Genomic DNA, 12,804 nt, shown 5'->3' with positions numbered 1-12,804 from the left:
ACAAATGAAAAAGTATCACATAAGGATCTGTATCCTGCTTCTAACACATCACAGAGATATAAGGTTTGTTGCTCAACTTATTTCCAGTGGTAGTGGACAGACTGTGGTTTGGGTATTTTTTTTATATTATTTCTGGGTCTAAATATTTCTAACATAGTAAACAAAGACAAATACCGGGGGAAAAAATCGGGTTCAGTAAAGGGTCCAATTCAATTGCACAACAGGCAGAGGTCAAAGGTCAACTCACATTTACTCCTCCGTCTGTACTTAGAAAAGAGTAGAAAAACTTATTTGTCTGCCAAAAGTGACAGAAATAAAAAGACAACACTAAAAAAATATATACAAAAGCAAACACTCTATTCAGAGACTCTTTAACAAATTAAATACATTTTTTAAAGATGTTTCTTCATTCACCAATGGAACCTTTAACGCCTGCCTTATGGCAGCATCTACTTATCTAGAGATAAACTTGCTGGCCCTTTTTTGCTATTATTTCTCATGACACAAATTCTGTTCGCATCATAATTTTACACCTCAAAAAAATATATTTTTAATACTGTTCAGAGAATTTAATGTTGAACAAGAAATAGCAAGATCTTTGTGGTTGCAGAAATATGACTATCACAGGTAAATCTTCAACTATTAAAGTTTGAAAAAATAAAGATTAAACTTCTTACTTTTAATTCCTCCTCTCTCCCCACATAGAGCCACATGTTGAATAAATGATCAGCAAAGGTCACTCACAGCATCTTTGAGAATAGATGACCACCTGACCTGTAAAATGACTCTGACTGCAGCTCTCTGCTGCCCTCATGTGGTGAGTGAATGTCTTCTCATGGAGCTGGACAGTTTTCTGTACGAGACAATATGCAGATTTCCTCAGTGGAGAATATGAAGTAGAATCTTTAACTTGTGCCTCCTTGCTTATTAAAAAATGGTTTATGTCTGATAAATGATAGATACCACAAAGGGATGTTTTTTTATTAAATACATTTTAATTACATAAATGACAGTATTTTGACAGTCTGGCCGTTAAACACGTTGATACCGCTAAACATAACATGTAATCTGGTTTGGTGGAATCGCACAAGAAAGCCAAGCATTCCTTTTTTCCTCTCTTTTTTGAGTTTTGTGCATGTGTTCATGTTCTGCTTCTTCTTTGTTTCTATAGTTGTTTGATTTAGCCAGCCACATACAACCACACCTCCTCCATTTCAGCCCTCCTCTCACACACCCTCCCTGACCCCAAACCCCACTGCAGTTTCTGTTTAGCCCCAGTTGCACTCATCATCATCTGAGTACGTCATGATTTCTGTAACAAGGCCGGTGCCGATGGTTCGGTTTCCGTCTCTCAGAGTGAACCTCTGGCCTTTTTCCAGAACCATTGGCTGGCGAAGAGTGAGTGTGAGGGACGCGTCCTCACCAGGCATCACCATTTCCTGAAAGGACACAAGAACACAAGAACAACAGACAGGTCAGTGGCTGGTGTCTTTTCAAGCAGCAGTCCTCAACCTTTTTTGTGCCGGATTAATGTCAGACAATATCATCACAGACAGGCTATTCTTCTGTCTTCTCACTGGCTCTTTTACCCTGTCTAAAGAAACTTTCCAAAGCTGTTTGTTTTCTGTCCATTTTGCTGGCTTGGGAGGCTTGGGATCAAGAGTACATCATAATCAGGTATGACAGATGGAATCTGATCATGTTTCAAAATAAAATATAGTTCAGAATCAAATAATAAATCAAAGTGAAATCATGTAAGTGTTTTTTATGTGCGGCCCGGTACCAATTGACCCACTGACCGGTACCGGTCCATGGCCCAGGGGTTGGGGACCACTGTTTTAAAATACTCTCTTACTTCCTTTTGATACTGATGGATGCAACCTGAAGGAAATAGATACACATACTGTGAAAAAAAAAAAAAACTTCTTGCCTTAAATAAGCCTTAGTAACAACTATTAGTCCAAATTCACTTGTTGTGGACACACACAGACCCACACATATTAGTACAAACCTTGTCTTTGGGCAGAGTGATCTTGCAGGCCATGTCCCAGGTTAAAGAGAACATGACGGGCATGAAGTTGGTGACAAATGGCTTGTGTCTGCCTCCCTCTTCCTTACTCAGAACGTACACCTGTGGAAAAGGGGACACACACTTCAGTGTTTCTACCATTTCTATCGTTTCTTTCAAATATTATTTTTCAACATCGCTGGCAAAAGCCCTGTTTCCACCAAGCAGTCAAGTTTGGTTTCTTCTCAGCCCAGCACACACTTAATGGCGTTTCCACAGACTAATCCCGGGCCAAAATAACCAAGACCACCTGTTCTACTTTTTGCTGCCTTTCTGTTGGAGTGCCAGACATACCAAACCAAGCCCAGAAGGTGGAGCTACAACACTGCAGACCGTTCATTTGTTGAAAGAATCGTCACTGTGCTATAGCAGCTGCTGTAGTTCTCCGCATGGCAGCCTTCTCTGTAGGGATGGGGACCTTTCACATTAGAAACAATACGGTACCAATGCTTGGTACCTGGCAATCAGCACCGGTACTCAATGGTACCAACTTTCTGTAAAAAATATCAATTTGTTCAATAATGAATTTTTTTTTTTTTCAATTCAACATATTTATTCTTCTGTATCTATCCTTGCAATGCTGTGCTCATGTCCAGCATGGAAAATCGCCTACTCTTCCACTTCCTCACAGTCACAAGGATGCATTTAGGTACCTTAACAACTAACTTTTGATTTTACATAAATCGGTACCTTGTACTTTTGACAGAGTTTGGTCAGTACCTATAAAAGTACTTAATTTGGTACCCATCCCTACTTCTCTGGCAGGCTTAACTGCTCCAACCTGTACCAAACCGTACTGATCTAAACCAGACTGCTTGGTGGCCATGGGGATAAATAGATATATAAAAAACTACGACCATCCTGCTATATGACACTCTGATGCCACTCTTGCTCTTTCAAAGGCAGACAAATACACCTCAGAGCCTTTCTGTGAATTCTTGAAGTTTGGCTTTAAAACTGCTGAATAAAACTCTTCCATAACTAACGTGGCTCTTTGTCGCATCTAAAAGCTACTTTATTCACTGACTGTTCAAAATGTTATGACTTGATCATAACAACTGGCTAGAACAAACCTGGGCCTTGACTTTCCGGTGAGGCATGATGGATCCTGGTTTGCACATCACCATCCCTCTCCTCACGTCCTCTCTCTTCATTCCACGGATCAGAGCGCCCAGGTTATCACCAGCCTCTGCCCGATCCAGAGATTTGTGGAACATCTCGATACCTAAAGCAAACCAGGCATAAAGAAGGTGAAACTCTTTCTCCATTTAGAGCACAAAGTGCTTGAGGCTGTTCATTAGATTATTTGTATAAGCAGATGAGACTCGTCAGAAAGAGGCTAACCAAACATGTCTTAAAGGAAAGGTATCAGTTCTCTGTATTCATCCTTCATTCATGAGCTTTCTCTTCCCTCACCTGTAACAACTGACTTGAAGCTGCGATTGTGTCCAACAAACTCAGACTCGTCTCCTTTCTTGATGACTCCTCTCTCCAAAGTTCCTGTGACCACTGTACCTCTGCCTGAAACACACAACAGTAAAAATGTTTATCGGAAAGAAGTTTCCACGCCACAACCATCAAGTTCAAAACTGATTTAAACAAATATCTGAAATCTCAAGAACAATAACAGAGCCAGCACAGGCTGATTCTAAAAGTAAAATTGTTTTTATACCTGGGATTGAATATGCTGCTTCAACGGGCAGGAGGAAGGGTTTATCCAGCTCTCTTTTGGGCAGAGGAACATAAGAATCCACAATTTCCAGAAGCTTCAACACTGCATTCATACCCAGCTCAGGGTCTCTGTCCTGGAATTAAAAGTTAAATCACATTCAGATGTCTCAGACTGACTGCCACTATTTATATATGAAAATTTACAAAAGACTACTGATGATATTTTCTAAACAAATGTAACAGATAAGCAGCTCTGCACACTCACCTCCAGCGCACAGAGGGCGGAGCCGATGACAACAGGTGTGTTCTCGCCATCATAGCCAAACTCTGTGAGCAGCTCACGGATCTCAATCTCCACCAGCTCCAGCATCTCCTTGTCCTCCACGGCGTCTGCCTTGTTTACAAAAACCACCACATGTTCGACTCCTATCTGCCGAGCCAACAGGAGATGCTCTCGTGTCTGAGGCATCTGGCCATCAGTGGCTGCCACTACCAGGATGCAGCCGTCTAGCTGGGCTGTGCCTGTGATCATGTTCTAGAAAAGGAAGCAGATTGTACCAATTTCATCTGCTATCTTTTGAAAATGAATATGCTTGAAACTTTTCATGCAAAATGTGTCTTAAACATCATCAAAACTGTGTCATGATCATGTCTTTCAAGATGATTAGTACATTTGTAGGAGATTACCTTCACATAGTCAGCATGACCGGGACAGTCTGTGTGAGCATAATGTCTGTTGGCTGTGGCGTATTCTACATGGGAGGCGTTGATGGTGATTCCTCTAGCCTTCTCCTCAGGGGCGTTGTCAATGTCCTCATACTTTTTGTAGTTTGCCCCACCAGCGTCAGCCAGCACTGAGTTTCAAATAAATAATCAAACAAACCTGGTTCATGCTTCTGAATTTCAAAATCTTAACTTTATTGGAAAAATATGGTCATCTAAGCCACATTAGAAGTAAAACCCTGAGTAAATCCACCTTTTGTGATGGCAGCTGTCAGGGTTGTCTTGCCGTGATCTACATGGCCAATGGTTCCAATGTTAACGTGGGGCTTCTCTCTGCTGTATGTCTTCTTGGCTTCTGCTGCAAAGGTCCGTCGACTCAGAGGCACAGCACACTGCAAAGAAAAAGGTAAGTCAAAGCATTAACCAGCTGCACAACCCACATCAAATCATAATCTGACTGTAGTTTGAGTTCATACTTACTAATTTGAAGGAGCTATGCAGAAGGCTTGGCGAAGACAGCTGCAGGGCTAAGAGGAGAGACACCAGAAAATCAGAACAATGAGGATCTAATGAATAACTTATTTGACAAAATGAACCTACTCAACTCAACATATAAGTCCAACTGTATGATATCCTGTTACCACAAAGAAGACTAGTATTTCCTGCTATTTGCTAACAATGTGTCGTCTATCTTTGAGCGCCGAACATCTATGCTATCAATACACGCGAGTGAAGTAGTGTTTCTCTTGCAGTCCTTTTACTGGTAACAGTCGTGACACGGTGTGAAATTATGCATCGCATTTAAGAACCACATAGGTAAGACCAGTTGAATACAAGCAGCGTTGTGTTAGCTAACAAACTACCACGAACAAGCAGAGAAGACGCAACGAAGTAATTTTAATCCCATAAGCTGACTTTGTTATCCAAACAAAACGCTGGTTTATAAATCCAACATCTAATGATATAAACTGGTTCCATCCTCAGTCACTTGTCAGTTGTAATCCTTTGCTAGCGGTGTAGTTAGCTAACAATCTTTGGTAACGTGACCTTGCTCTGATATCGGAACAGATAGCATCATCCATTCACTATGATAGTTTATATTTTTTGAGACATTCAAAACATGAACGTGTGCAACACACAAAAAGGACTTATTTTACACAACAACAGTCATGTCAGTGGAAATATTGCAGATGAACTAAATGATTTTTACCGGAGAAACATGCACGCAGTCCCACAAGCGCCGCCATCTTGGATGGTTAGACGAACCAAAGATGATCAATAATCAAGAGCATACCCGACAGCCCAAGCTGACTTCGGTGGTGTTTTTATTCGGTACGATCTTATACCCATCAAATAAACCTCAACGACGACAACGTATGCACCTAGAAATCATGATTTTGTCATATTATGACAAAAAAGACATCAAAATTGTTTTTAGCACCCAAACTTACAGTTTTTAAAAACTTTTAATATTTTTATTATTATTATTATTTTATTTATTGTTTATTTATTTTTTATTTTTATTTTTTTAAAGCTGAGTATGGATAATATGCCTTAACTTCTTGAAAAACAAAAAAGGAGTTATATATTCATTCCTTTTTCATCCCTGGATATTTTAATATCTTATTTGTTTTGGGGGGTTTTTCATTACAAAAACAAAAAATAATAACCATAGAGATATTATCATTATTATTATTACCATTATTATTACTATTATTATTATTATTATTATTATTATTATTATTATTATTATTATTATTATTATTATTATTATTATTATTATTATTAACAGAAATCTAGTTTTTTTTTGGTTTTTTGAACGCGATACCGCTCTTATCTTTACGTATACTCTTCGAAAGTCTTACGTACAAACGTCAGTGGTTTACCTTAAATAAGCTAATATATCCAATTTTCGTGTTGTTAAGCTCAAAATTTTCGCCACATCGAGAACTTTCGGAATTAATTTACGTGATTTAAAATTCTGAATATGTTCAGAAAAAGTGTAGCCCAAGTAGCTGCTTGAAGTATGTAAGATAACAGTGATGCTACTTTGACTTACGGTTTTGTATAAGGTTTACGGTAGAGCATGGCAGCCCCCTTGCCACTCATGAGATCAGCTAGCTAGAATATTCTAGCACTTACATGTTTCTCTGTTTAAAAGGAAGACGGCATTGTATGTTGGTTGAATAGAAACAGTGTCACTTTATTCAACGCGGTTTGTCGGACTCGTAAAGGTAGGACGGATATCGGCATTTCTATAACAAAATATAACGTTTTCTAGAGCTGAACGCTAATCTGTAGCAAGCGAGGTTAGGCTATGGTTATAAAGCACTGTTATGTGCGATTATTATCTTTTATATTAATCATTACTCTAGCGATTTTAACTAATACTATGTGGTTAAAGAGGTAGTTCTAGACTTTAAAGTTGTGGTAAACTTAATCTCCATCTATCTTAAAGTTTTCTGTGTCTATGTTTGGGATCTTTCCCTGTTCAGTACATCCTCACATCATGCCCTAAATTCAGCTGTCCTCGTCAATCTGATTCGTGTTCCTCTCCTCCGTAGTTTTTTCCACATTATGGCAGAAGACAGGCGGGGCAGGAGGTATCCCCAGAACCTTCAGGGAGTCCTACAGCTGGCAGTGGAGGCTGGATCAGCCGCAGAAGGACCTGAACCACTTGAGCCCATGTCAGAGGAGGTGGGAGCCTTTTCATTAAAAACATCAAACTTAATATTTTTTTCAGGACATTCATACTCCTAACTCTATCTGAACCTAAAACAATAGAAATTTGTTCTCCATGGGTGCTTCTTAAATCAAATCCTGCTCAAGTCTATTTGGTTAAGCACTCTTTCTTCTGTTTGAAGGTTTCGTTTATTAGATACATCTCAGCTTTGTCCCATTCACTTGTGGTCACATGCTGTTTAAAGCTGATTTTCAGTCTCTACTTGGACCCATGAAGACCTCATCTTTGAATCAAACATAAACATTGTTGTGCTTATTCTTTTCCTCAGAGGAAAACATGGTTGAGAGATGCTCTGGCAGATGTGTGTAAAGGACAGATGGATGAAGTGCAGCAGATGAAACAGTGTTTGGCAGTACTGAGTCAAGACACAACAAACAATGGGGATCAAGAAGGGGAGGAAGAGAGAGATGATGATGAAGAAGATGAGCGAGAGGCAGCTTTTGAGGTGCTCTCAGAGCTGTGTGAGAACCTGGACAATGCTAGAGGTATGTAATGATAGTTTTGAGGTTGATCCATTTCAGGTGTTATATAGATTACATGTTGGCGATCCACGCATGAAAGAGCTGAAAAATAGCATCTGTCTCCATCCTGTCCTTTTCTCCTGTTTCTTTTCTCTGTAGACCTGATGGTTCTTGGTGGACTGGAATTGTGTCTCTCCAAGTATCTTTGTCATGCTCAAAGTGGACTGAGGTGGCGTGCAGCTGAACTTATCGCGTCCTGCGCTCAGAACATGCCACAGGTGCAGATCCACCTGCTTAGCATCGGAGCACTTCCAAAACTTTTGCAGCTGACAGACTCAGACCCCAACCCTACCGTCAGAGTGAAAGCTCTTTATGCTGTGTCCTGTAAGTATCAGCACTGTAAAGGTGACATTTATAACCACCTGGCTGCACACACGCCTCTTGTTTGCCGGTGGACCTTGGAAAAAAAACTGTAACTGTCATAATCTGACTTCAGGTCTGATTCGGGAGCAGGAAGCAGGACTTCAGGCTTTCCTGTGCCACGATGGCTTCTCAGTGCTGATGAGAGGGATGCAGTCAGAGAATGAGAAGCTCAGGACCAAGTCTGCATTTCTTCTGCTCAATCTGCTGACGTCACATCCTGAACATAAAGGTGCACCCAAAAGAAGCCTTTCAACAAATAATTTTGATCATCTTTGGATACTAGAGTCTCAAATGTATTTGTAAGATCTTTGTTTTTGACATAATTCTTTGTCTTTTACCTGCAGTCACGGTTGTTTCCATGGGTATGGTGCAGCAGCTGGTGTCTGTCCTTCGTACACCACACTCACCTTTCCATGAGCATGTGCTTGGTGCTCTCTGCTGGTAAAAAGAAAACCTATTTCATTCTCTTGAAAGTTGGCATAAGGTTGCTGATTAACTTATTTCTAATCACCTGTTTGTGTTTTGGATTTTTGCAGTTTGGTGGAGGATTGTCCACAAGGTCTCAAAGACTGCAGGAATTCATCTCTGGGTCTGGATGAGTTACTCAAGCAGCGTTCAAGAGAGCTCCAAGGAAAAGAGGAGAGTCAGGTAATTCTGGTGTTAAAAAACTTTTTATGAAGGATGTGGTTTAACTCCTGTCTGGAACAAAACAGCACTCATTAAGTCACTTTTTTTTTTTTATTTAGGAAGAACTGGACTTCTGTGAACGTCTGAGAGTAACGTGTTTCCGCGGACAGCAATCAGATGACAATGGCATGGATCGTTGAAGTTTTATTTATCTCCCCTGTTGTAGTTTCAGTGTGCAGAGATGTAACATAACATCTATAACCCAGATTATGGGTGTTTGGCAGCATTTGTCTGTTACGACGGACATTACTTTTTTGTTGAATGTGATCCAGGACCTGGATTCTGCTGTGTACATAATTCTAATGTATAAAACTCTTTTTCAAGTCAGCTGTTTTATTTTCAGTGTTTTTAAGCTCATATATGTGATGACACAAACATCTCCCTCAAAAGAATTAGATAAAGTACTTTAAATGTAAAGTGTTAATTTTTGATACTCAGTATAAATAAGGAAATGTATAACTTTATGTGTTGCATTTTGCTCTGTCTAAAGCCTCAAAGCTCAAATATCTTCTTATGATTTTGGTCCACTGTTTGAACATCACTCAAACATATGGTATATACATACAAGTACAACCTTGCTATTTTTTAAAGTCTATATTTATTTATTGACATAAAGAATGGGAGTAATTACAGACATATAATGACTGGTGTACAAGAGAAAAACATTGTTATAACATGTAAAACTTTCACATTGATGAAACAGAAACTCTGCAATTAAAACTTGTTTAAATCACTCAAAGACATTTCTCTTAGCTGATGTTTGTTACCATTCATCTCTTATAATTGTTTGACTTGTTATTAAGTTACAACTTGGACTTTTAGCACAATCACAAGGACACATGAAATAAAAAAGGGGATATATAAAATATGACTGACTTCAGGCTGCTCTTTTATTCTACATACTTTAAGCTTAGGGTGTAGCTTTCTAAGCTGATCAGAATGGAGACATTCTCTAAGCTTGTCTTCTTTCAATAGTATCCAGCTGCATCCCTGCAGGCCGCAATCTCACAGCTGCAGTCCCACGGCTGCTGTTTTCTCGCAACAGCGCCACCTAGTGAATTGGAGTTGTCCTTCAGCTCATGGCGGTGATTCTCAAAATCTAACCCATTGGAGATGTTTGCGGCGTAATTGACCAATAGTTATGCAATGATAATTAGCAAAAAGTCTGTTAACTCATAATTAGACATATTAAAACATATATATATATATATATATATATATATATATATATATATATATATATATATATATATATATATATATATATATATATATATATATATATGTAAGGTACATTTAACTTAATCTCACAGTTTCGTGTTGGTGTTTTGCAGGGGTTGGGCTAAATAAGTTAAGATAGTGTAATCAATTAACGTTAGTTTAACAGAATCCTCATTGCTTAACATCAACATTACACAATGATCTTCACTGTTCATTTTCTACATGTTAATTTTGATGTAAAATTATCCAACGTTTACATAATTTTTAAACAAATAAAAGTATAGGCTACATGTGGCTTCGGTTTTTCCAAGACAAGCATTTCCGTAATACACTGCAAACATGCGACTGAGTGCCGTGCAACTGAGTGCCGTGCGACTGAGTGCCGTGAGACAGCGGCCTGCAAAGCTGCAGCTGGACCCCTCTCTCTTTTTTTCCTGTGTTTGTTTTTTATATAAAAACTCCAAACCTTAGCTTTCAAAAGCAATTCATGTTTTTGACTGTGCAGGGAAGATATGTTAGACTTTAGGAGTGCCACAGGGATCCGGTTTAAGACCTCTTCCACTTTGCAAAATCATCCTTGTTCCTCACTGCTCTCACATCTCCCACAGCAATAAGCAGCTGTGCCAAATAATATGTCACCATAACAACATGGTGACCGTGCTCCACTGGGGGTATCGCCTTAAAAACCTGCAGAGCCAGCGACACGTCAGACAGCATGAAAAACAAGCTGCCCAGCAGTGTTGCTGTGTGTCTGGTCCTGACGGCTAGCATCCCCATCATACTGATCAGCAGGATGTAACCTCCGACACCTGGAACTATGAATTCAGAGTCCGGGGCCTTCTGCAGGAATGGATACAGGAAGGTGTAGAAACCTCCTCCCACCAGAAAGAGGATGAGATAGAGAAATTTGTTCAAGGAGGAGGAAGACTCTGGGGAGTAATGACTGGAGAGGAAGGTCAGAGAGTAGAGAAGATGGGCCATAGCGAATGCACCCATACCTGGAAGAGATGAGAAACATTGAGTGAAATTCATGAAGCCATGACATTTATGATGAAACAAGTTTAACTTATTTATGTAATCCATAACATCCTAAGTTTTTTGCAGGATGGACAAATGTAAGATGTATCATTTTATATTGTACAATGTACATGTGCATGCTAATAAAAATGAAAGACTGGGACTTCACTTAATTTAAAATTGTTGAATGTTTAATATTGCTTTTTTAAATAGAAGTAAACAAAAAAAATGTAAAATGACTTGATTGATCCAAATTATGAACATTTTGCAGAGCTTGTTTTGTTGATAACATTATTGAGTTAAAGTTTGTTAGAATTTCATTCAAACTATGAATTTCTAATATATTCTGCTCTGTAAAAACCCCTTAAGCACTGATTTCCTGCATCTAGGAAATCTTTGGTAAACTCATAAACAAACCTGTTGCTTACCATGCAGGAAGAATTCGGGCCACACCAGGCAGCAGTCCCCGATGGCAGAGAACACCAGCCCCCCCACCACACCCAGGACGCTCTGACCTCCGTTCCAGCTCAGCACTACAAACGCCAGCAGCAACGTGGGCACAGATTTGACGCCGGCATGCATGATGGACGCTGGCAAGTCAGGAGTCCACAGGTAGAAGTAAAAAGCTGCAGATGCAAAGAAAGGCAAGAGGGAGAAAAGGAGGGTACAGGACTGAGAGAGACAGAGAGACAGGAAGAAACAGGGAGGACAATCACTTTGTGGGTTGAAATTTAGGGTAATATCCAGAAATTCTGCGATCCTGAATGGAGATATTTAAAGTTAATAACATCAATAAGTTACTAATGCTTGATTAAGAAGAAATGATTTGAAGGTACCGTGTTTCTCCTCTGCCGCCTGTCATAAGCATCTGTCTCCAGGATGTCCATCGTCTGAGAGCTCCAGCTGATGTCTCAGATGGATGAATTTGTCCTGTTTGTCTCCTTCTCTTGTCTTCAGCCTCCTCTCACAGTCCTGGAAAGCAGCTCCTGTAATCCTCAGATGTTCTGCTCTTGCTCTCTCCCGTCTGAATCTCTGCCGTGTCTCTCAGTCTGCTGGAGCTTCACAGAAATGAACCTTGGACCGATCTCTGCAGTCTGATTGTACTCTGATAATCGATTTCCTTCTGGACAAACAGCTGACCTTTGACCTCTCCAGCTGGAATATATTGGTGACATCAACATGAAGGGAGCAAAGTTGAGCAGGCAGTTAACTCATATGTGATAAAGGTTGTTTTCCTACTTTATGTGTGAACTTGTGATGATGCTAGCAATAAAGAAGAAACTGGAAACATTCCTCCTTTGGGGAAATCCTTTTAACGGCCTCCAGGTGATGAAAATGAACAATCCAGCTCTGGAGCATCCATGACAAGTCCTGTACAGGGTTTTTTTTAAAGAAGGAAATTTATATTTTGTGTAATATGCAAGTTCAGGGTGTGTTGATGAAAAGACAATTGGAGTTTTTTTTTTCTTTTAGTTTTTTAGTTTTTGAGAGGGTCACACTGATTTAGATTTCATGAGAAAAGGGCAAAGACCTCTGTTTTTATTATAACAAAATGAATTATAAATAAATAAATAAAAACAAAGTTGAGGTTATGAAATAGATATATTGGAAATTAAAAAAAAAAAAGAAGTGCCAAAAAAAGGGTAAATATTTTGTTTCTGTCACACAAAGTTGGTTGCATTTTACTCGAATGCACCTGAAACTGAAATTGCATGAATGGAAAAAGGAGGAGCCACACATTACAGGCCTGACAATTATTAACTGACATTTCTGAGCCAAACTTTGCTCCC

The 12,804-nt window shown here is 39.4% G+C and overlaps 3 protein-coding genes across 3 annotated transcripts; 1 reads left to right on the top strand and 2 right to left on the bottom strand.

Annotated features, from left to right (window-relative positions):
* Positions 1 to 973: 973 nt before the first annotated feature.
* Positions 974 to 5,805, bottom strand: tufm (Tu translation elongation factor, mitochondrial). The gene is made up of 10 exons (XM_074696635.1): positions 5,673 to 5,805; positions 4,943 to 4,989; positions 4,716 to 4,854; positions 4,427 to 4,593; positions 4,005 to 4,274; positions 3,741 to 3,873; positions 3,485 to 3,589; positions 3,142 to 3,293; positions 2,012 to 2,131; positions 974 to 1,439 (listed from the first exon to the last, which is right to left on the bottom strand). The coding sequence occupies exons 1-10, from the start codon at positions 5,707 to 5,709 to the stop codon at positions 1,269 to 1,271; spliced, it is 1,341 nt and encodes a 446-aa protein (XP_074552736.1). The 5' UTR covers positions 5,710 to 5,805; the 3' UTR covers positions 974 to 1,268.
* Positions 5,806 to 6,500: 695 nt separating this feature from the next.
* Positions 6,501 to 9,644, top strand: hspbp1 (HSPA (heat shock 70kDa) binding protein, cytoplasmic cochaperone 1). The gene is made up of 8 exons (XM_074696700.1): positions 6,501 to 6,696; positions 7,027 to 7,159; positions 7,474 to 7,690; positions 7,826 to 8,050; positions 8,163 to 8,318; positions 8,434 to 8,530; positions 8,626 to 8,737; positions 8,836 to 9,644. Exons 2-8 carry the CDS (start codon positions 7,040 to 7,042, stop codon positions 8,914 to 8,916), a joined length of 1,008 nt encoding a protein of 335 aa, XP_074552801.1. The 5' UTR covers positions 6,501 to 6,696; positions 7,027 to 7,039; the 3' UTR covers positions 8,917 to 9,644.
* Positions 9,645 to 10,543: 899 nt separating this feature from the next.
* Positions 10,544 to 11,901, bottom strand: tmem86b (transmembrane protein 86B). The gene is made up of 3 exons (XM_074695736.1): positions 11,851 to 11,901; positions 11,443 to 11,686; positions 10,544 to 10,995 (listed from the first exon to the last, which is right to left on the bottom strand). Exons 1-3 carry the CDS (start codon positions 11,899 to 11,901, stop codon positions 10,544 to 10,546), a joined length of 747 nt encoding a protein of 248 aa, XP_074551837.1.
* Between the last annotated feature and the right edge of the window lie 903 nt (positions 11,902 to 12,804).

The sequence above is a fragment of the Halichoeres trimaculatus genome, unplaced genomic scaffold, assembly GCF_033239565.1.
Source record: "Halichoeres trimaculatus isolate MK-OKI-2021-1 unplaced genomic scaffold, fHalTri1.1 fHalTri1_scaffold_20, whole genome shotgun sequence".
Taxonomy (NCBI): domain Eukaryota; kingdom Metazoa; phylum Chordata; class Actinopteri; order Labriformes; family Labridae; genus Halichoeres; species Halichoeres trimaculatus.
This window is presented reverse-complemented; position numbering and strand designations above follow the sequence as displayed.